This window comes from Heptranchias perlo, chromosome 19 (genome assembly GCF_035084215.1).
Source record: "Heptranchias perlo isolate sHepPer1 chromosome 19, sHepPer1.hap1, whole genome shotgun sequence".
NCBI lineage: Eukaryota > Metazoa > Chordata > Chondrichthyes > Hexanchiformes > Hexanchidae > Heptranchias > Heptranchias perlo.
This window is the reverse complement of record NC_090343.1, coordinates 30256160-30278087: the sequence shown is the minus strand read 5'-3', so window position 1 is coordinate 30278087 and position 21928 is coordinate 30256160. Positions and strand designations below refer to the sequence as shown.

Here is a 21928-nt window from a genome sequence, read left to right as displayed (position 1 = left end):
AAGAAACGGACTGTTTGCTCCAAGTCCCGCTGTAAGTCCTGCCCCCCTACAACTCATTGGCTGACACAGAGGTATCAATAGACACTCTGTTGGTCTACAGGCCCAATTTTAAAACATCTAAGCTGCTGGCATGTAGCACTGTGCACAACAATGTCAAAGATCTTAGAGATAGGAACTGTGAAATCTGAGACATAATTATGCAACAGTTCTACCTATCTGGGAGACTAAGCTTAGAAGACTCAATTAAAGGTAAGTAAAATAAAGTTAATTTTAATCATGACAGAAATGCATGACAGATAAGGATGACAAAATTAGCACTTAAAAAATATATGAAAGTCATATATATAGCACACGCTTCTTGTAAGTATAACAATTACTTCCTGTATGTCTTATTTAAACCTACAATTTGGAGCCCTATTTCTTATACTTACCTCTGATAGGTTGATCCTTCCACATAACTCGAGCTTTGGCCCTCTGCGCTGCCGATTTATATGCTATTCTCAACAGAGCTAGCTGCCTGAGATCTGTGAAGAAAGAACCTCTTATCCAACCAGAACTGCTACCAGTTTTCCCGGCTCTAGCTGGTGGCTATTACAAGCTCCCCTCTCTGCTCCCATCCTGACCCCTGCTGCAAGGGACAATGCCATTTCTCCACGAGCACCCTGAGCGGTGGTGTGGTCAAACCGATGTCTGGCTCATCCCTCCTCCCTCAATGTGACTGCCAACCCACACCCAAGAAAGGCCATATTCCCTGCTGTGGACAAGGAATCCAGTTTTAAAGGTCCTTAATAGTCTTACTGTGCTTTTACCAAGACAGTTAAAAAGTGCAAAAATTGATTTCATAGAATCATAGAAAAGTTACAGTACGGAAGGAGGCCATTCGGCCCATTGAGTCCGTGACGACTCTATACAAGAGCAATCCAGCTAGTCCCACTCCCCCGCACTATCCCCGTAGCCCTGCAATTTTTTTCCTTTCCTGTTCCTTTCTGAAAGCCACGATTGAATCTGCCTTCACCTCCCCCCCTTGGCAGTGCATTCCAGATCCTAACCACTCGCTGCGTAAAAAAGTTTTTTCTCATGTCACCTTTGGTTCTTTTGCCAATCACCTTAAATCTTCGTCCTCTGGTTCTTGACCCTTCTGCCAATGGAACAGTTTCTCTCTATCTAGTCTGTCTAGACCCTTCATGATTTTAAATACCTCTATCAAATCTCCTCTCAACCTTCTCTGTTCCAAGGAGAACAACCCCAGCTTCTCTAATCTATCCATGTAACTAAAGTCCCTCATCCCTGGAATCATTCTAGTAAATCTTTTCTGTACTCTCTCTAAGGCCTTCACATCTTTCCTAAAGTGTGGTGCCCAGAACTGGACACAATACTCCAGTTGTGGTTGAATCAGTGTTTCATAAAGGTTCATCATGACTTCCTTGCTTTTGTACTCTATGCCTCTATTTATAAAGCCCAGGATCCCATTTACTTTTTTTTTAACTGCTTTCTCAACCTGCCTTGCCATTTTCAACAATTTGTGCGCATATACCCCCAGATCTCTCTGATGTAAATGAACTTAAAGCCGGTTCCTGGGTCATTTGGCAAAACTTCCTTTCTGGCCATGAACAGCTTTTGTTTACTGGACTGAGAGTCATTTCTTCGTTGTTTAAAGTGCTTAGTGCACTCATATAATACTTGCCACCTGTCAGCAAATGCAGTATAAGTTTACTATCAGTAAACTTACTAAATCAGCATTACCAATCTACTTTGTTTTGACTGAAAAAGTCTTTGATTTTTTGCTTTGCTTATTTCAACTTTGAACAACTAAGAGCTGGTTCCCATCTCAATGCTGGGAAACCATCTTCCTCATCTATTTCAAACCTCTGCACAAGGTGGGTGCGTAGAAGAGGAGGAAAGATGGACAACAGACGAAGACTTACAACATCCCCTGCATCCCTCAATAATACTGCTAGACACTATCCGCCCTCCAACACAGATATATTCCAGGCTCCTTCCCGCAACAGTTCCAGAGCCTTCTCCTTCCCCTTCCTCCATATTTCTGGACTATGAAATCTCTCTCAGCCCCTTGGGCCTTTCCACAATACTCTCACATCCTAGGACCACTCTCCTGCTCCCAGATTTCAGGAAAAGAGCCCCCTTAATAACAGTCCCAGACTTGAACACTCACTTCCAGTAGTCCCACACAAAGAGACCCTCTTCTCCAGTGCTCCCAGATTATCAGAAATCACTGCCAGTGCTCCCACATCCAAACACCTCCACTCACTACTCCCATATTCCACAACTCACACCCAATACCCCAGCAGTCCCTCACCCCTGACCAATGCTACCAGACCCTTGGACTCCTGTCCCAGTCCTTCCAGACCCCATGTTTCTCACACCCCCAGGACTCGTGAGCACCCTCCCCCACTATCACACCCCTAGACACTACTCCCAATGCTCCCACACCCAGTAACTATCCTCGCTAATGCTCCTACACTTCAAGGTCACCCTCCCACCACTGCCATGCAACAGTATCGCCTCCTCACAATTCCAAACATCTAACATACCTTTCCCACTACTCCCACACTTTGGAAATCTCCAGCTACTGCTTCCAGACCAAGCAATAACCCCCCCACCCTATGTCCCCAACAATGCTCTGGTCCTCCCACACCTATGGCTTATCAAACCACAAAACATCCCCCTGTCCCCTACTCCTCAATACTACTACAAACCTCCTACCTACCTTCAGCCTGGAACATTCTCTCTAACATCTTTCTGTGCTGAAGGAAAAAAAAATAATACATAGCTAATCAAACATGAACAACAAGGCCACTGATGTGCAATTTTCACAAAACATGGACAGTCATGCAATTCAAACCCCAAAATACCATTAACGATCCCATAATGCTGTCTAATAAAATCACAATTTGCCTGATTCAATCACAGTAAATCAGTCGCCCTGATAATATATTGCTACAAAATACCCATATGAAAAACAGAGTTGTCAGTTCCATTTGGTATCTCATTGGTCCATCATAACCATGCAATGTTAAGGTATTATCACTTATGTGGTTGCTAGGGACCAATCCTTGCACTGCCACCACTGACCTCAGCCCTGCCTCCCGATTGCAAACTTCTCAGCTTCTGGATTTTGCCATTCCCACTTCAGGAAATTCTAAGTCCAAGCCCAGAATCTAACCCCAACAAGCGTCATTTTAATGAGTGGGGGTGGGGTGGGGGGAGGAAGAGAATTGAAACACAATGCAGATACCAAACTGATGAAGTACCAAATTAAATGAGCAATTGGAAACCCCCGAGGACGGGTGCTGGGATCGCGGTACACCCGTTCATTGCATTGCAGTCAGCACGTTAAATTTGTGCTGCCTGCTGTTTTAGATGATTGCTGTGTGCAACCAGCACTATCTGCGCTGTTCATTGGCTACATGCATCAGCAGGGGGCCTGATATCGCGAGTAGCTAGCACTACTTTAAGGTAGCGTGCACCTCTTAAAGGGTAGCTGCATCCTGATTGCAAGAAGTGGTGGGAGTCGTTTGAAAACGGAATCTGTGCTGTGATACTTTGAGGAATAGCTGAACATGCGAAAGAGCATGCACCAAGGTTTTCTGATAATGCAGTGGAGGCTTTGGTGCAAGAGGTGGAGGGAAGGAGAGACAACCTATATCCACAGGGGGACAGGAGACATACGCTCAGGAAGCAGTGGGAGGAAGTAGTGGCGGAGGTCAATGCCAGGAGTATAGCTCCAAGAACATGGATGCAGTGCAAGAAGTTGTTTAATGATCTGACACAAGTTGTCAAGGTGAGTGGGTTCAATCTTCAAATGGCATATCCTACCAACTGCACCACGAGCCTCATCCGCTGCACAATTCACTACACCCCCATCACCCACCTACCAACAATCTCTATCAATCAGTACTCAACCCTTCAATTCATATTCTTTACCTCACCCTCACACACTTAGCACTGTTGCAAGCCTCACATCCATAACTCACAATTCATACACACTGGCAGCTATTCAAACATGACAGCCACATCACCCAAACATCTTGCTGGACACTCACTGACACACTTCCCTCTTTCTTGCAGGAAAAGGTAGCACATAACAGGAGGCAGCAGCAAAAAACTGGAGGGCAAGTGTTATAAGCTGGATAGCCTGGTGGTGAAGGATGGACTTCTAGAGCCTGGTCTTCAGTTGCTTCCAAGCCTTTATTCACAGAGCTCCACATTACACACACCAGACCTGAGATAAGCTTTCTTATATATGGATACAAGACAGCCCCAATTGATACACACCACCTGAATACAATAAACACTAATTGATATAAATCACATGGATACAATTAACAACAAACATGCCTGCACGTTTTAACCCCACATGGGGGAGACAGTGATGGCCATCATAGGAAGGGGCATCGCTGAGGCCGTGGCCGCTGGCAACGCCGGAGGGATCGATGATGAGGGTCTCTGGATACCTAATTCTCCTTCTCACTTCCCACTTCTCCCTCATCACACAATCTTTTCTGATTCACAAGCTACAGATGGTGTAAGCAAGCACTTCTTACTTTCTCCTCTCCCCTCACAACCCACCCTTGTCCTTTTTTCATTTCAGATACCCAAGGACTGGAAAACCTACCCAGTCAGAGGAGGAAGAGGAAGAAGATAGTGTTGATGAAGAGACACCGTCACTCGATCTTACTCGCAGCCACCAGCTCAGAGACTCATACTGCGCCTACTTTAAAGGAGATAGAGGAGGGATCTGTACATGGTGAGATACTGGGCACAAGTGCGCAGGAGCCAGGGCAGGGGGAAAGGAGACTACAGGTGCCAGCTTGCCGGAGGGAGATGTCACACACTAGTGCTGCTGCAGAGGAGTCAGATGATGATTTCAATGGCCCAGACTACAGAAGGCTGATGGGCGTACACAACCAAATGCTTGGTGCACTGGAAAGCCTGCCGGAAAGCCTACACACAATGTCAAGCTGCATGAAGGAGTCCACCTCCAACTTGGCATTAAGAGCCACGGTCACCTTGACAGCCGCAGGCAATGCTGTCCTTGCCTTGCTTTGAGGCTGCCGTTGTGGCTGCTTCAGTTGATAGATTTCAATCACGACCGCTTTTGTGAACCAAAGATGCCTCATGCACTGGTCCTCGCTGAAACTGAAGTAAGAAAATTGCTCCCTGAAGACCCTCAGGAATTATGGCCTCCTGTTGAGTGCCCTGCTCTCCCTCCTCCCTCTTCTAGCAGCTTGTCCTGCTCTGCGTGGTCTCCCTTTATTGTCCCAGTCATGTTCAATTGGCAGAGGAAGCCCTACCAGTCCACCCATGTCCGGAAGCAACATTTTTCAGCACAACATTTTAAATGATACAAAAAGGACAGCAAAATCAGCGAGCCAGCCATGTAGAGTACTAAAACTTTAGCCAAGTATATGAATCCTCCAAAAACACGTACAATTGCTTCAGCAGCCAGAATAAATAATCCAGCAACTAAGCTGTAAGTACTTCATGATCCCTTTAAATAGCGCTGGTGAGGGGGTCCTTCATGTTGTTTTATGTCGTGTTTAGCTATGCGAGGTTAAGACAGGGCGTTGGCTGGAGTGTGGAGTTCCAAAGTGGGAGCAGTGGCATTGCACACTGATTCGCGGCATGATCTTGCTGCTTTGCTTGCTGCCAGCTGTCGTTAGGTGCACGCACGCAAACCCCTTTACCAAGATGGCGTTCTGCGTACTTCCTGTCGGAAGTGTGGGCATGCATCTCGGACACCATTTTGAAACCTTGAGTGGCCATGTAGCACCTAAAAAACGGGCACTAAGTGGCCCAATTTAGCCCCTTCTCCACTAAAGAGCTGTTCGCCTATGAGTGCGCCACTTCCTCCTTCCAACAATTAACCCACAGATGATCCTGTAAATTGTAAGGCTGGTAGAAGTAGGGAACCTTGGATGACTCGGGAGATTGAGGCCCTAGTCAGAAAGAAGAAGGTGGCATATGACATGCATAGGCAGCTGGGATCAAGTGGATCCCTTGAAGAGTATAGTGATTGCCGGAGTAGAGTTAAGAGAGAAATCAGGAGGGCAAAAAGGGGACATGAGATTGCTTTGGCAGATAAGGCAAAGGTGAATCCAAAGAGCTTCTACAAATACATAAAGGGCAAAAGAGTAACTAGGGAGAGAGTAGGGCCTCTTAAGGATCAACAAGATCATCTATGTGCGGAACCACAAGAGATGGGTGAGATCCTAAATGAATATTTCACATCGGTATTTACGGTTGAGAAAGGCATGGATGTTAGGGAACTTGGGGAAATAAATAGTGATGTCTTGAGGAGTGTACAGATTACAGAGAGGGAGGTGCTGGAAGTCTTAACGCGCATCAAGGTAGATAAATCTCCGGGACCTGATGAAATGTATCCCAGGACATTATAGGAGGTTAGGGAGGAAATAGCGGGTCCCCTAGCAGAGATATTTGAATCATCGACAGCAACAGGTGAGGTGCCTGAAGATTGGAGGGTAGCAAATGTTGTGCCTTTGTTTAAGAAGGGCGGCAGGGAAAAGCCTGGGAACTACAGACCGGTGAGCCTGACATCTGTAGTGGGTAAGTTGTTAGAGGGTATTCTGAGAGACAGGATCTACAGGCATTTGGAGAGGCAGGGACTGATTAGGAACAGTCAGCATGGTTTTGTGAGTGGAAAATCATGTCTCACAAATTTGATTGAGTTTTTTGAAGGGGTAACCAAGAAGATAGATGAGGGCTGTGCAGTGGACGTGGTCTACATGGACTTTAGCAAAGCTTTTGACAAGGTACCGCATGGTAGGTTGTTACATAAGGTTAAATCTCACGGGATCCAAGGTGAGGTAGCCAATTGGATACAAAATTGGATTGACGGCAGAAGACAGAGGGTGGTTGTAGAGGGTTGTTTTTCAAACTGGAGGCCTGTGACCAGCGGTGTGCCTCAGGGTTCGGTGCTGGGTCCGCTGTTATTTGTTATTTATATTAATGATTTGGATGAGAATTTAGGAGGCATGGTTAGTAAGTTTGCAGATGACACCAAGATTGGTGGCATTGTGGACAGTGAAGAAGGTTATCTAGGATTGCAACGGGATCTTGATAAATTGGGCCAGTGGGCCGATGAATGGCAGATGGAGTTTAATTTAGATAAATGTGAGGTGATGCATTTTCGTAGATCAAATCGGGCCAGGACCTACTCCGTTAATGGTAGGGCGTTGGGGAGAGTTATAGAACAAAGAGATCTAGGAGTACAGGTTCATAGCTCCTTGAAAGTGGAGTCACAGGTGGATAGGGAGGTGAAGAAGGCATTCAGCATGCTTGGTTTCATTGGTCAGAACATTGAATACAGGAGTTGGGATGTCTTGTTGAAGTTGTACAAGACATTAGTAAGGCCACACTTGGAATACTGTGTACAATTCTGGTCACCCTATTATAGAAAGGATATTATTAAACTAGAAAGAGTGCAGAAAAGATTTACTAGGATGCTACCGGGACTTGATGGTTTGACTTATAGGGAGAGGTTGGATAGACTGAGACTTTTTTCCCTGGAGAGTAGGAGGTTTAGGGGTGATCTTATAGAAGTCTATAAAATAATGAGGGGCATAGATAAGGTAGATAGTCAAAATCTTTTCCCAAAGGTAGGGGAGTCTATAACGAGGGGGCATAGATTTAAGGTGAGATGGGAGAGATACAAAAGGGTCCAGAGGGGCAATTTTTTCACTCAAAGGGTGGTGAGTGTCTGGAACGAGCTGCCAGAGGCAGTAGTAGAGGCGGGTACAATTTTGTCTTTTAAAAAGCATTTGGACAGTTACATGGGTAAGATGGGTATAGAGGGATATGGGTCAAGTGCAGGTAACTGGGACTAGCTTAGTGGTATAAACTGGGCGACATGGACATGTTGGGCCAAAGGGCCTGTTTCCATGTTGTAAACTTCTATGATTCTATGTAAGGAAAAAGGCCACCTGCTTTTCTATCCCAAAATCAACCTGAATACAGCTCAGAGCTGAGTCGACACTTTCCTTTATAAACCTCTCTTAGATGTAAATTATTCCATATGTACAAACCATGGGCAGAATGTAAACATGAACTAATTCATCTGAGAATAGACTGTAAACATGGAGCATTTCATCATCTAACCATGACAGACAGGCATAGAGTGGAACACGTACAGAGACATAAGGGTAAATTTTAACCCTCAAGAATGGTGGGTTGGGGGCAAGTGGGCAGTGAAAATTCTCAGATTTTGGAGCGAGACCGCATTTTGGCTCCAACATGCCGACTTCCGGGTTTGACCCAGACACATCTGGGTGCATGTGCGCTTCTGAAACCCAGAAGTCCCGCGGGCACTTAAAACCGGTGGGACGATATTTAAAGGGCCAATTGATGTACTTTAAGAGGTTAAATTTTTGTGGTTTGATCCACACAAGCCATTTTAACTGCTTAAGGGCATGACTCCCGTGGCCTCTGAAAGATGCCATGGAAATGGAGGCGAGTTGCAGTCGGCCCTCATTTAGACCTTTAAACCAGTGATTGACACGTGAAGAAAAGGTGAGTTTTTGCAGCAGGGCAATCAGTTCTCTCAGACAAACCTTTGGCTGGGAGTTCTGTGTGTTTAGACTGAGATTTCTTTGATCACACTCAGAATTCTTGTGTTCACACATATTTACCTACATTTTGGACCCCTTCAAACTGACAACATCAGGATGGGTGGGGGGGGGGTGCAATGGATTTATTCAGCAGTACATCTGAGAAGGAGGAAGATCACCATCAGCGGCAGGTATGTCGTGCAGTTCCGGGAACTGCAAGTCCACAAGACAGAGATGCGTCACAAGGACCTGCAGAAGAGCAGAGAGAGGACCAACGGAGGGCAACGTTGCAGGAGGCACTATGCGTGTGAGAGGATCTACAGGCAGAGGCTGAGCTTCCTGGACCTCTCTGAGGATCAGTGCCTACGAAGACTCAGATTGAGTTGGCAGGTGGTCGCAGACATCGGCATGCTTCTTCATGCAGAGCTGCTCCTGGCTGGATCTGGTGGCCATGCATTGCCTGTCGCAGTTAAAGTCACCACTGCCCTCAATTTCTTTGCCTCCAGATCCTTCCAGGGCGCCAGCTGTGATATCACCAGGATCTCTCAGTTGTCTGCACATAAATGTTTAAGGCAGGCGCTGGATGGCTTGTTTGCTAGGGCATCCGACTACATCAACTTCCCCATCGATGACATCAGCCAGACTGAGAGGGCAGTTGATTTCCACTCTCCGGCTGACTTCCTACGGGTACAGGGCGCAATCGATTGCACACACGTAGCAATCCGAGGACCTGCACATCAGCCAGGACTGTTTATCAACCGAAAGGGATATCATTCCATCAATGTACAGCTGATTTGCGACCACCGGAAGAGGTCTCTACAGGTGTATGCCAACACGTGCCACCGTTCCACTAATGCTGGAGGTGGATTCCTCCATCCCCTCTGCTGTTGTGAAGTGTGTGCATGGCATTTCTTCCAGTACCTTAAGAAGGTGCATCTGTACCTCGATCATTCTCCTTCTCAAGGATGGCCCCCAGTGTTTAGCATCTGCGTCCAGTTGAACAGAGCTTGGACGCGGACTCTCCACAGCTGCCCCTGCCACCAGTGTCTGCTCGTGCTCACTTGTGAGCAGTGAATCACCAGGTGACAACCCAACTAACTGTCTAATAGGACCCATCAAGGTGTGAGTATCTGCATTGGTGCATGGCTCGCTATGATGTGACAGTGTGCCGTCAGAGGCATGGAGCTCCTTTGAGGAAATGTCCTCATCCAGGTCGTGTGGTCCTTCAGCAATCCTTGAAGGCCCTTGAAGAGAAGTAATTTTGCGATGAGCACACTGAGGTGAGCAACAGGTCAATAATTGATAACATCAATTCGTGCTGTGTGTGAGAGATGTTAAAGTTCTGTCACCAGATGTTTGCAGGGTGCCAGTGTCAGCATCTCCGACAGCCAGGCATTTAAGCATTCCGCTGAGCTCCAAGGCCTCCTCCTCCGCCTGTGTCAGGGCCACTATTTGTGGTGGCCCCCCTCTAGTCCGACTTCTCTCCCTTGCATTTTGCGTTCTCTTCTCCTGCAAGGGGAGAAAGTACAGACGTGTGAGTGAGTGAGGGTGACGGGGTCACCTGATGGATGCACTGCTCTGGGTCAAGCTGACGATGAAATAGATACATAAGAGGCTGAGTATCAGACAGATTCATGACATTGCATCAGGATTGGGGTGAGTGGGTGCACAAATGGGAAGGTGAAGTGGTGTACAAAAAGTGAAGGTAAGTTGATACTGAGCTTTAAATGGGTGTGAGGAGCGATGTGATGGAATAGGTTTGGCAGGACAGAGTATTGGGGGGTGGGGGGAGGTGGTAATGTGCACCAAAGAATGTAGGTGAATCAGTAACTGTATTCACTTTTCCTGACCTGGTTAGGTCATTGAAGCGCTTCCTGCAATCCACCCACGTCCTTGACACAGTGGTCCTGCTAGTCACCTCCTCTGAGACCTCGAGCCAGGCCTTCTTGGTGGCAGAGGCAGGGCGCTTCCTCCTGTTGGTCGGGTACAATGTTTCCCTCCTGCTCCTCATACCGGCTAATAGCAACTCCAGCAAAGAGTCAGTGAACTGGGGTGCTGGCCTCGTCCTTTGCTGCTCCATATCTTCAGATTTCTCCTTTCTCCATCGAAATCCATGGTTGCCATGGCCCTTTAAATAATCCAGCTCCCAGCATGTCATTCGGGTGCGCAGTATGCGCGCTGCGCAGCTTGGAGACATAAAACCTGGAAGCCACATTAATAAGTGGAGTTGAGGTCGAAGATCAGCCAGGATTTTAATGAATGGAGGCCTACTCCTGCTTCTTATGTTTCTTATTAAAAGCGTTCAATTGAGTCGCGATCGGTTGAGAAAAAGCATGAAAAAATTTCCGGCTTTCCCATGCGCAAATTGATCCCCCCCACTTTGCTGAGTTCCTGCCGGTATGTTAAAATTTACCCCATAGAGACACACACAAGAAAGTAGAAACAGACATATGGGACTATAATTGCTGCCTATTTAGTCAATGGACAGAAAATGTGAGTGAGACTTAGCTAGTTACGAGAACAGAAATAATTTTTGCAATTGTTGTCCATGAGCATTGCCACAGTAGATCAACTAGTAATTTAATATTTAAAATAGCAATCTTTCCTACCAATGATATAAATGATATATAGAACCTTTTCCCACATAGCTCTGCCTCAACTGTTCCAAATGCTCCACTCCCTCCTAGGCCTAACCTGGGAGAGTCAGGGAATGAGAGACTTACAGAAAAGACAAAGAAATAAATTGAGAAAGAGAGTTGCAGAAATCCAGAGATGACAACAAGAGAAAGACAGGTAGAAATAGATAGATAGAGATAAGATAGATTAGATAGAAAGAGAGAATGAATGAATGAAAAATACTTCATTTTTGTTATTTATAAATTACGTATATTGTTGCAAGAATCCATACTTTCTTAGCAGAATCCTAATTCTTTTCTGCTAAACCTTTTTACCTTTCCTGAAGATTTGATTCCTTTACACAGTGTCACCCCAACAATCAGCCATGCCAGAAGCAGGCAGAGGGCTAAATGCCAGACTATTTCCCCAGTCTCATCAATTGAACTTGAACGACGTAAAACCACTTTACTAAATAAAATGACAAAAATATCTGATGTAAGGATGCTGTTCATTACACACAGTTACTAGTATATACAATATATGATTACAATTGATAAAGGTTTTAGCTAAATACAAATGCATTTGAAAGATGTCCAGATCATCGGTACTGCTTTTAGAACTTAAATTGTTACAAAGAATTCAAATTAAATTTAACATGCCATTGATTCTTCTGTTTATTTTTTATTACAGAAAAACAATTTTGTTGAAACACAGTGCTAGCTGAGAAAACTTGGAAAGAGAAAAGTCCATTTAGCTCATCAAGGCTGCTCCTTCCATGATGTGGAGATGCCGGTGATGGACTGGGGTTGACAAATGTAAGGAATCTTACAACACCAGGTTATAGTCCAACTGTTTTATTTGAACATAAGAACATAAGAAATAAGAGCAGGAGTAGGCCAATCGGCCCCTCGAGCCTGCTCCGCCATTCAATAAGATCATGGCTGATCTGATCCTAATCTCAAATTTAAATTCATGTCCAATTTCCTGCCCGCTCCCCGTAACCCCTAATTCCCTTTACTTCTAGGAAACTGTCTATTTCTGTTTTAAATTTATTTAATGATGTAGCTTCCACAGCTTCCTGGGGCAGCAAATTCCACAGATCTACCACCCTCTGAGTGAAGAAGTTTCTCCTCATCTCAGTTTTGAAAGAGCAGCCCCTTATTCTAAGATTATGCCCCCTAGTTGTAGTTTCACCCATCTTTGGGAACATCTTTACCGCATCCACCCGATCAAGCCCCTTCACAATCTTATATGTTTCAATAAGATCGCCTCTCATTCTTCTGAACTCCAATGAGTAGAGTCCCAATCCACTCAACCTCTCCTCATATGTCCACCCCCTCATTCCCGGGATTAACCGAGTGAACCTTCTTTGTACTGCCTCGAGAGCAAGTATGTCTTTTCTTAAGTATGGACACCAAAACTGTATGCAGTATTCCAGGTGCGGTCTCACCAATACCTTATATAAGCTTGTGATTTTCAAATAAAACAGTTGGACTCGAACCTGGTGTTGTAAGATTGCTCCTTCCATGGACCTGCACGAAAATCTCAATCAAGGATTCTTAGCCCCCACCTCCAATTCAAGATATCTATAATCGCTTCCTGACTTTTATGATATTTAAACAAATCTATTATTAGCTGTTTAACTCTTAATCTCCTTCCTCAGCAGATTCTGATCTAGTTACTTTTAAAGGTTTCAATTCATCCAAAGTTAGGTACTTTCTCTGTTAGCACTGATGAAAGCTATTGGTGCCTTGTCTTGAAAATGTTGATATGACAATAGTGCTTCTTTGACAGAATTATAATGTATTGTTAAAATGGCAGAAAAAGTTAATTATTATATCTATTGGTTAATTCACCTCGGTCACATTGATGGACATGATAATTCCGTCCAAGGCCATTTCCCCCCAATTTTGTCAACAGTGCTATTAATTAAAATTAAAATGAAAATGAGGAAATTAATCACAGGTCTTTTTAGTCATTTAATTTTCAATGGAATGCTAATAGTAAGACTCCTTTAAAAATGAAATAATGCAAATCTAATAAAGTTTTCACTGTATGAATATTGAACTATTGAAGTAAATCTACAGTATTATAAATCAGTTTATTTTGATCATTTCATAATGGCTGGGTCATTACTTTAACCTCATTTTGTAACAGATATGTAATGTAAATAATATGTCTAAATCAAATTTTAAAAAAACATTCAAATAGCATATTCATTTTGCTAACCTCACAAAAGTAACATTTCTCAATACAGTTATTCACAGCCATTCTACTTACTTCCAGTACTGCTCACTTGGGTTTTGAGCCAAATATACTTTAGCTCCACTTGTGCAAGTTTCATTTTTTATTATTTTAATAGTTCCATCAGCCAGTGTAATACTGCAGAAAGAATCTGGAAAATGTGGAAGATATTTGATAAATGATAACATTTTAAATAAAATTTACTTTTGTCATAAAACAAGATGTAAACAGAACCTTCAGTTAAAATATTTCTTAACACTAATTTGTCAAGATAAACTATATATACTAATGCAAGCCAATGGTAAGGTTAAGTTTAATGTAACTGTCATGTAACTCTCTTACCCTCCCCTACTCCCCAACAAATATATCATCTATCTGGCCATTAAAATGGGATGCTTTTATAGTGAAATCTTGTTTGACATGAAAATATTTTAGTGCATAAGTAGCTGACTGACCTGCATGTGAAGTAAAAGTCAGGCTATTTCATTGCTGAGCCATTGGAACTTCATGCTGGCTAAAAACTGAATCGGACCATTCCCTCTCTCATTAACATGGCCAACATTTATCCATCAATCAACACCACCAAAACTTAATAATTTTTAATTTACCTCATCACTGTTTGTGGGACCTTGCTGTGCAAAAATTAGTTACCATATTTGCCTACAGAAGAACAGTGATTATACATCAAAAGTAATTGTCTGTGAAGCACTTTGGGATATCCTGAGGATTTAAAAGGTGCTATATAAATTCAAGTGTGTTCTTTCTTCTTTCTTTCACTTCCTATAGTGTTTTACACATACAAGTAGTGCTTATATTACATAATTATGCAGTTTATTTTTATTTCCAAAACCAATTCCTGAGGCATTGGTGCTGTCAAGAATAGTCCAAAAGTTACACATGACTGATGTCCAAATTATCTAAAAGCAAGAAATCTCAAATCTTTTAATAGTTCACACAGTACACATATACATTTAAGTAAGACTAGTAGAGATATTTATACCATTTAAGGAATAATATCAGGGTCAATGGTGTATGGTGACTAAGTCAAATTTCATTCTCTCTCGATTTTTACTGGTGTTTTGGAGATTGAACTCTTCATTATTATATGAAAACTGTATAGGAATTACCTTTTCATTTTATACATATTCCTTTGCCTATGTATTTAATTTTTATCCCTTACAATTGTTAAAGCCGAGAATACACAGCAAGGTGCATCAAGGTAAATATCTGGTATTTAACAAGTATTGGGGAGGGGAAATGGGGTTTAACTGCACCTTTGTAGCAATGGGGGCAGTCCTAGGCTCTGGTAGCATTGAGAAATAGGTTTGGAAGAACTGCAGGGAGGGGTCCCGGAATTTGACCTTACTGCAATGATGTGGCTGGAATCTGGCAGCCTGGGAGGGTCTTTTGATCTGGCGTCACTGTAGGGAGGGGAACTCAAGATTTGGCAGAGCTGTGGAAGGTGAACTTGAGGTTTGGTACAACTTGGGGTTGAATGTGAGGTTTGGCTACCTGGTGGATTCCTGGGGGGTGATTTTAAGCCCCAAGAACGGGTGGGTTGGGGGCAGGTGGGAGTTGAAAATAGTTGTTTTTTTGGGTCGCAACTGCAAAATTTTCAGACTTTGCATTCCCAGTGGGAAGCCTGTACCTTTACACGCCAACGTTAATCCCGGAAATAAAGCCGGGTTGCGATTGCGACCCAAAAAACAACTATTTTAAAATTCCACCTGCCCCCAACCCACCCATTCTTGGGGTTTAAAATCACCCCCATGGTGTCTGTCAGCAGTAAGGAAAGGGTATGGGCCTGACATTGCATGATTGGGAGGGATTTAGCAGCACTGGCTTGTGATTTTCTAACTTTGTGTTTTGTGATTAGTTTCTGGAGGTGTATCTCTGTGGCTGTCTCCTCTCTCTCATAACTATAAGAAAATGTAAACATTCTAATTACTACTAACAAAACACAGGTTGTAATTATAGCGTTCATATAGTGCATTTCATGACCTCAGGATCTCCCAAAGTGCTTCACTGCCAATTAAGTACATTTGAACTGTAGTCACTATTGCAAAGTAGGGAAACACAACTACCAATATGCGCACCACAACGTCCCAAACAGCAATAAGAAAAATGACCAGATAATCTTGATTTGGTTGTTGGTTGAGGGATAAATGCTAGCCAGCACACTGGAAAAAGTCCCTGCTCTTCTTCGAAGACTGCCATGGGATCTTTTACTTCTACCCAAGAGGGCAAACGTAACCTCAATTTTACATCTCATCTGAAAGACAGCACCTCCAATAGTTGAGCACTCCCTCAGTAGTGCACTGAACTGTCAACCTGGATTATGTGCTCTAGTCTCTGAAGTGGGGCTTGAACCCAAGACCTTCTGACTCAGATGCGAGACTGCTATTATGGAGTCAAGGCTGATACAATTGATAGCAATTAGAATTTGACATTTTCTAATGATCTACATAACAGGTACTAATCAAGAATGATAAGTAAAGGGCTGTTTGCTTCAAAATATAACCTTTTATTGAAAAATTCAGTCAAATTCACTTACGAGCTTAATGCATGTTTTGAAGTTTATAGAACATAAAAGCTACAACAGATGGGTGATCAGTCATCTTTTCACACACACAGCCTCTTAAAAAACATTCAATATAAATTTTACCTGAATAAAGATTTTGCAATTTGTCTTCTAGCTTTTCTTCAGATAATTTTGATGGAACATTCCAGCAATTTCTGATAAATTCTATCAGTACAGCTGAATGAACAGTACTAATGCAACTTGGAAAATTAGGCATATTGCACAATCACAATTCAGGTGATGCTGGAGGAGAAACTCAGAATCACTGCTTTGGGAAAAAATATCAGGGGTGAATTTCCGCAGTTCATCTGGGCTTCTGTGGCTCTTCCGCTAAAGTTACAGCAGACAAGCAGGTGAACCTCTGCGGAAATTGCCCTCCATTATCTGCAAGCACAGGCTTTTGGGAGTGTCTACGGGGTCAATTTTCGGATGGCCGAGCGGGTGCATTCGTGGTGGTGGGGCTCCTAAAATTGGGGATTCCCGGAGCGGGTCCGGAGCCCGGCTCCAACTTCCATGTTCCTTAATGACACGAATCGGTGTGCGCACAGCCCCCGCATCCGGGACTCCCACCGGCAATCAAAGCGGGATCCCACTTAAGATCATTATCTGGGTACTTGAGGTCGTTTACAGACCTCATTAGTTGGAGATTTTAGGAGGATTCGGATTTTGGACTACCCAGAACATGTTTCCCATGCTGGGGGAAACAGTCCCTGTTTAAACAGACATGTTGCAGCCAGCAGCCAGTGGCAGCTGCAAAGGTCCATTTAACAGGTGCAGGGTAAACCCTCATTCATTGCAGCAGGGCACTCTGTCACCTCAAGCAAAGTTTTGCCTGCCACACCATTGTCTCCACACTCCAAATCATTACATCATACCCTAAACTCTGCTGTCCAAACATATTTACCTACTTTGCGGACCCCCTCACACTCACACCGTCAGGATGGGGGGGGGGGTCCATTGCTGCATTCATCACTCCATTGGAGGAATAGCAACATCACCAACCTCGCCAGGCACGCCGTCCACCTCTGCCACGTGGAGCTACACAACACAGTGCTGCGCAACAGGCACCTGCACAAAGTAGTCGTGCAACTACACATACACCCACTGTAGGGTGACCCAATGGGTGGCATCAAGGGTGTTCATGGTGAACCTCATGAAAGGGCATTATTGCACAAGCCAGTCAAGAATGGCCAAGACGTGGCAGTAGCAGTGACAATATAGTATGTAATGTGAGTTGATCAGAAATTAAATATAAGTAAAAACCATGACAAACTCTCAAACACCCTTGTGCATCCCCTTCATGCTCACGACACGTTTGCCTTATGCTTCCTACTACACATACGTGATGCATGCACTGTGGCTGCAGCACATGTAGTGGCAGGTTGGGTGAGGCTGACCGTGAAAGAGATGCATCAAAGGGTGAGTATGAGACAGAACCATGAGATTGTATGAGGATTGGGTTGAGTGGTAGTGGTGGGATGAGTACTGGGGGGTGAGGAAGTGCAGGTAATATGAGGATGAGGATTCAGTGGGTGTGAGGAGTGATGTGATAGAGTAGTGTTGGCAGTGCAGAAGGAGGTGTGGGGTGGGGGTGGTGATGGAGCAGACAGAGTGTAGGGGAATGAGTAAGAGTACTCACTTAGGTTGACCTCGTTAGGTCATTGAAGTGCCTCCTGCCCTGTATGCAGGTGCATGATATGTTGGTGGTGCTGGTGACCTCCTCGAGCCAGGCCTTCATGATGGCAGAGGCAGGCCACTTCCTCCCGTCCGCCGGGTGGAAGATCTCCCTCCTCCTCCTCCTCCTCCTCAGCCCATCCAGTAAGACCTGGAGTGAGGCATCATTAAACCTGAGAGCAGCCTTCTTCCCACGCTGCTCCATGCTGTAATTTTGCCTATTTTCTGCAATATCAGTCAGTGGAGGACTTGCCCTTTAAATAGGGCTCCCCAGCTGACAGCCTATGATGCAGGTACGCAGTCCGCCCGCTGCGCAGCTTTCCAGCCCGAAACCCGGAAGCCAAGGTAAGTGGCTTCAATTTACTTACGATCGTGTGCCAAACCCACCAATCTCACTGGGCGCGTTACCCACGCGCCCAGTCGACCCCCCGCTGCCAACCCGCCTCCCTCCTAATATCGGGCCCCATGTCTTTATGTAAAAACTTTAATGAAGGTATTAAAAGGCACAAACGACAAGACAGTGGATAACTTTAATCATGCTGTTGTGAAAGATGCATTTTAAAAAAAAATTGTTTAAACCCTTATTTTGGATATTAGAAATTTCAGTTGCTAAGAAAAAAATGGACGAAAAATATTATTAGATATTTTGCACGATTTGTGAGAGCCCAGAGCCCAGACTGCACAATCAAAAGTGATATAATCTCACTATAAAATAGCAACTGTTGTGTGTGACACAGGTTGTGGGACATCTTAAATATTAAAAATACTTATGCGAGGAACAAGTATTGCAGGTACTTATAATGAGTTTTCAATGAAATGAGTGCACCACATGTCAGATTTAATATATAATAAATTTGTTTCATTTAAAGATTTGTTTCAATTAGAATTTATTTAGACTATTAATCTAGTTTATTGCTAAAACATAACTATATAGATTCACTTTCAATAAACCCATCTAATGGTGTTTAACTTTGCCTAACCAATCACGTGACCCAATTTGAATAAACAAAAATCTAATCACTAAATTCCATCAATGTAAAAGACAGCAGGTAGTTTATGAAATAATTTCTGGTGTGGATACAAGATCAACTATCTGAAATGTACTTATCGGGATTCACTGAGGGACAAGCCAGCCATTGCTAGAAAAGTCTGAATATCATCTGACCCAGTACGCTTTCAGTTGTCATTCCAATTCGAAGACACGCGCTTTCCTCGGTGAACATAATGCTAGTCACCAGCATGACAGAATAAAAAGCTGTATATTTCAGAAGTCATTACTAATGATGCATCATGGTTAGAAGAGGAAACATGTGCAGACGGTTAAAAAATTATTCCAAAGTCAGAATTAGTTTTCTCACCGCAATATCAACCCTCAGAATTTTCCAAATAACTTTAAATAAAAACATTACTTCTATTTATCTCTCTTCCTTTTTTCTTCCCATTCTTTTTTCCCCATTATTTTAACTTTACTATCATTTGTATTAAATATGTTGCTTTTTTCTGAACCTGCCAAGATGCACTATCCAATTTAGGGATGAGGTCCATATTGCAAATAATTGCTCTCCAATTGGCTGAAAATCAGCTTCAAAAGCATTTTTTTTAACCAATGCCCACAACTACAAAAATCAATATGATCACATCATAAGATGAAACCAGATAAATTCTTGATGTGATTTTTTAACATAAAATATGTTTAAGCAATACCATCAAACAAGTTACCTGATGCCATCAGCCCATTCACATATGTATGAGAATACAGCCTTGCATCATTTCCTATTTGTTAACATTTTTGTCTGAATAAATCTGTTGAAAATAAAAGGTTATTCTTTCTCAACCTAGGTTTGTGTAATTAATTCTTGTAAACAACACTTTAGCGGATAATCATTTTATTTATAATTTATGCGCACTCTTGTTTCCCATTGTTTGACCATTTTCATAAATCCAAGGATATCTTAACGTTATAGTTGTGGAAATGCCCTTTGTACAAAGAATGTTGAAATTGGTAGCTCTTATTTTTCTCTACTTTGTCCTGGCCGAGCGGTCTCTCAACAACACAAGAATAAACAAGAAAAAACCACTCGGCTTAACAAACTCACCTCGTTCAGATATCTTGACTGCCCTGTCAATATACGACAATATATGCAATTCCTTTGTGCCTACCCTCTTTCCCATCAGGTCTCTCCTTAGACTGTGCATGTAATTTCTCCACAATTTGAGGAAGTGAGTGTTATTCAGGCAGGCAGGTGAGGAATGCCCTTTGTTTGGGTAGTGGCATGGATTGGTGTCTGTGCCCTGCCTTTTTCACTGACATATTATTGTTCTTCCCAAAAAGCTATGATGTTAAACTCCATTAAATTCAGCTATGAAAACAAACATTATTAGCATAAAACTGATTTTTACATTGATTTATTTTCACATTTGTTGTGTATGAAGACAGCATGCTTGGCAAGTTTTAGTTCATGAATCTATCAAGGGTGCAGACGGGGGAGCTGTGCTGGAGAAATATTCAACTCAAGACAGACCAATAGAATGAACCACGAAGAAAAGTTGAATAACTGAAATAAACAAAGCTCAATGGTGAAAGCTTACTATTGATTTGGGGAATCCAAAAGCTAAGAAGACTACCTCTGTTACAACTGTAACATAGGAGTTTAGACTTTTGTTACAGCAAGCAAACATCTGAAATCTTTTCCTCCAAACAACTTTTTCGAAGGTTTTGCTAGTAATGCATAGATGCATCTAACGCTGAAAAAAGTTAAAATGAACAGCGGCCTTGACTTCTGTAAATTTATCATAACAATTCATTTATTTGTTGTTAATTATAATAAATTATTCCTGTACAAATATTTCACTAATCCAACCAAACTTGCATCCCACTAACATGCCTTTGGGTCACATTTAATGGCAGATACGAAAATGAGCCTATTCCTTTCAGCTCGACCATTTGCTGCTTAGGAAATAGAGTTTAGGCTGCAGATGGATAGGAATGATAGATGTAGTCTGATCACCTCGGTGAAATGGTTAATTATAAAAAAGTGCCACTTTGCTTGCAATTGACTTAAAAACTATTGTTTTTTTTAATTTACGTATATATATATTAGTTATTCAACAGATACTGCAATTCTACCACCAATATCAGAGTTTGGCATTGAAGCATACACCTCCTCTAAATGAATCATGCTGATTAATACTACAAGCATCTGTAAGAGCATAAATGGCTTAATGAAAATTCAGTTTAGTGCTTCCAGTAATCCACAGTGCGCCTTGCACAGGGAGGTACTAGTGATGCTGTGGTACCTATTTTTTAAATCATACCAATATGAAAGCACAGATAACCAAGAGTTAATTGCTTCATATATTTTATCTACAAATTCTTTGATAAGGTACCTCACAGTAGGTTACTTCACAAAATAGAATCTTGTGGCATCAGTAGAAATTTGACAAGCTGGATTAGGAATTGGCTCCAATCCCATAGCCAAGAAGTTGTAGTTAATGAGTGTGGGTTCAGCTTGGAGACATGTTATTAATGGTGTTCCCCAAGGATCAGTCCTAGGTCCACTACTCTTCACAGTCTTTATTACTGACCTGGACAGTGGTGTGGGGAGTATGGTAAGTAGGTTTGCAGATGACACCAAAATCTGTGAAAGGGTTAAACCGGTAGAGGAGTGCAATCAAATCCAAAAAGATTTAGATGTGCTAGGGGAGTGGGCCACACATTGGCAAATGGCGTTTCATTTAGATAAATTTAGTGTCATGCATGTTGGTAAGGCCAACACAGAATACACATATATTTATAAAGAACAATACTGAAAGAGGTTGAGTGACAAAAAGATCTTGGTGTTGTTGTGCACAGATCACTAAAGGTTCATGACCAATGTATAGAAACTGTAGCTAAAGCTAACAAGTTATTGGGTTGTATTAATAGAACCATTCAGTGCAAATCAAAGGACACCATTTTGACACTATACAATTGTAAACAATTTTACAACACCAAGTTATAGTCCAACGATTTTATTTGAAATTTACAAGCTTTCGGAGGCTTCCTCCTTCCTCAGGTAAACGTTAGGAACTCCTCGAAGCCTACGCATTTATAAATCACAGAACAATACATGGTGATTACAGACAGTCTTTGCAACTGCCCGTTGCCAAGGCAATCACAGTGTTCAGACAGAGAGGTGTTACCTACAGAGCCCCCGAATATACAGTCAACAAAAAAAAACAAACA

The 21928-nt window shown here is 42.8% G+C and overlaps 1 protein-coding gene across 1 annotated transcript in view; it reads right to left on the bottom strand.

Moving 5' to 3' along the window:
- The window catches only part of LOC137335346 (sodium- and chloride-dependent neutral and basic amino acid transporter B(0+)-like), a 123406-nt gene that overhangs the window by 38711 nt on the left and 62767 nt on the right, over window positions 1-21928 (bottom strand). The window contains exons 6-7 of the mRNA XM_068000680.1: window positions 13485-13599; window positions 11540-11672 (exon numbers count right to left, since the gene is read on the bottom strand). Of these exons, the coding sequence (XP_067856781.1) occupies window positions 11540-11672; window positions 13485-13599 (248 nt within the window). The remainder of the gene's footprint in view (window positions 1-11539; window positions 11673-13484; window positions 13600-21928) is intronic.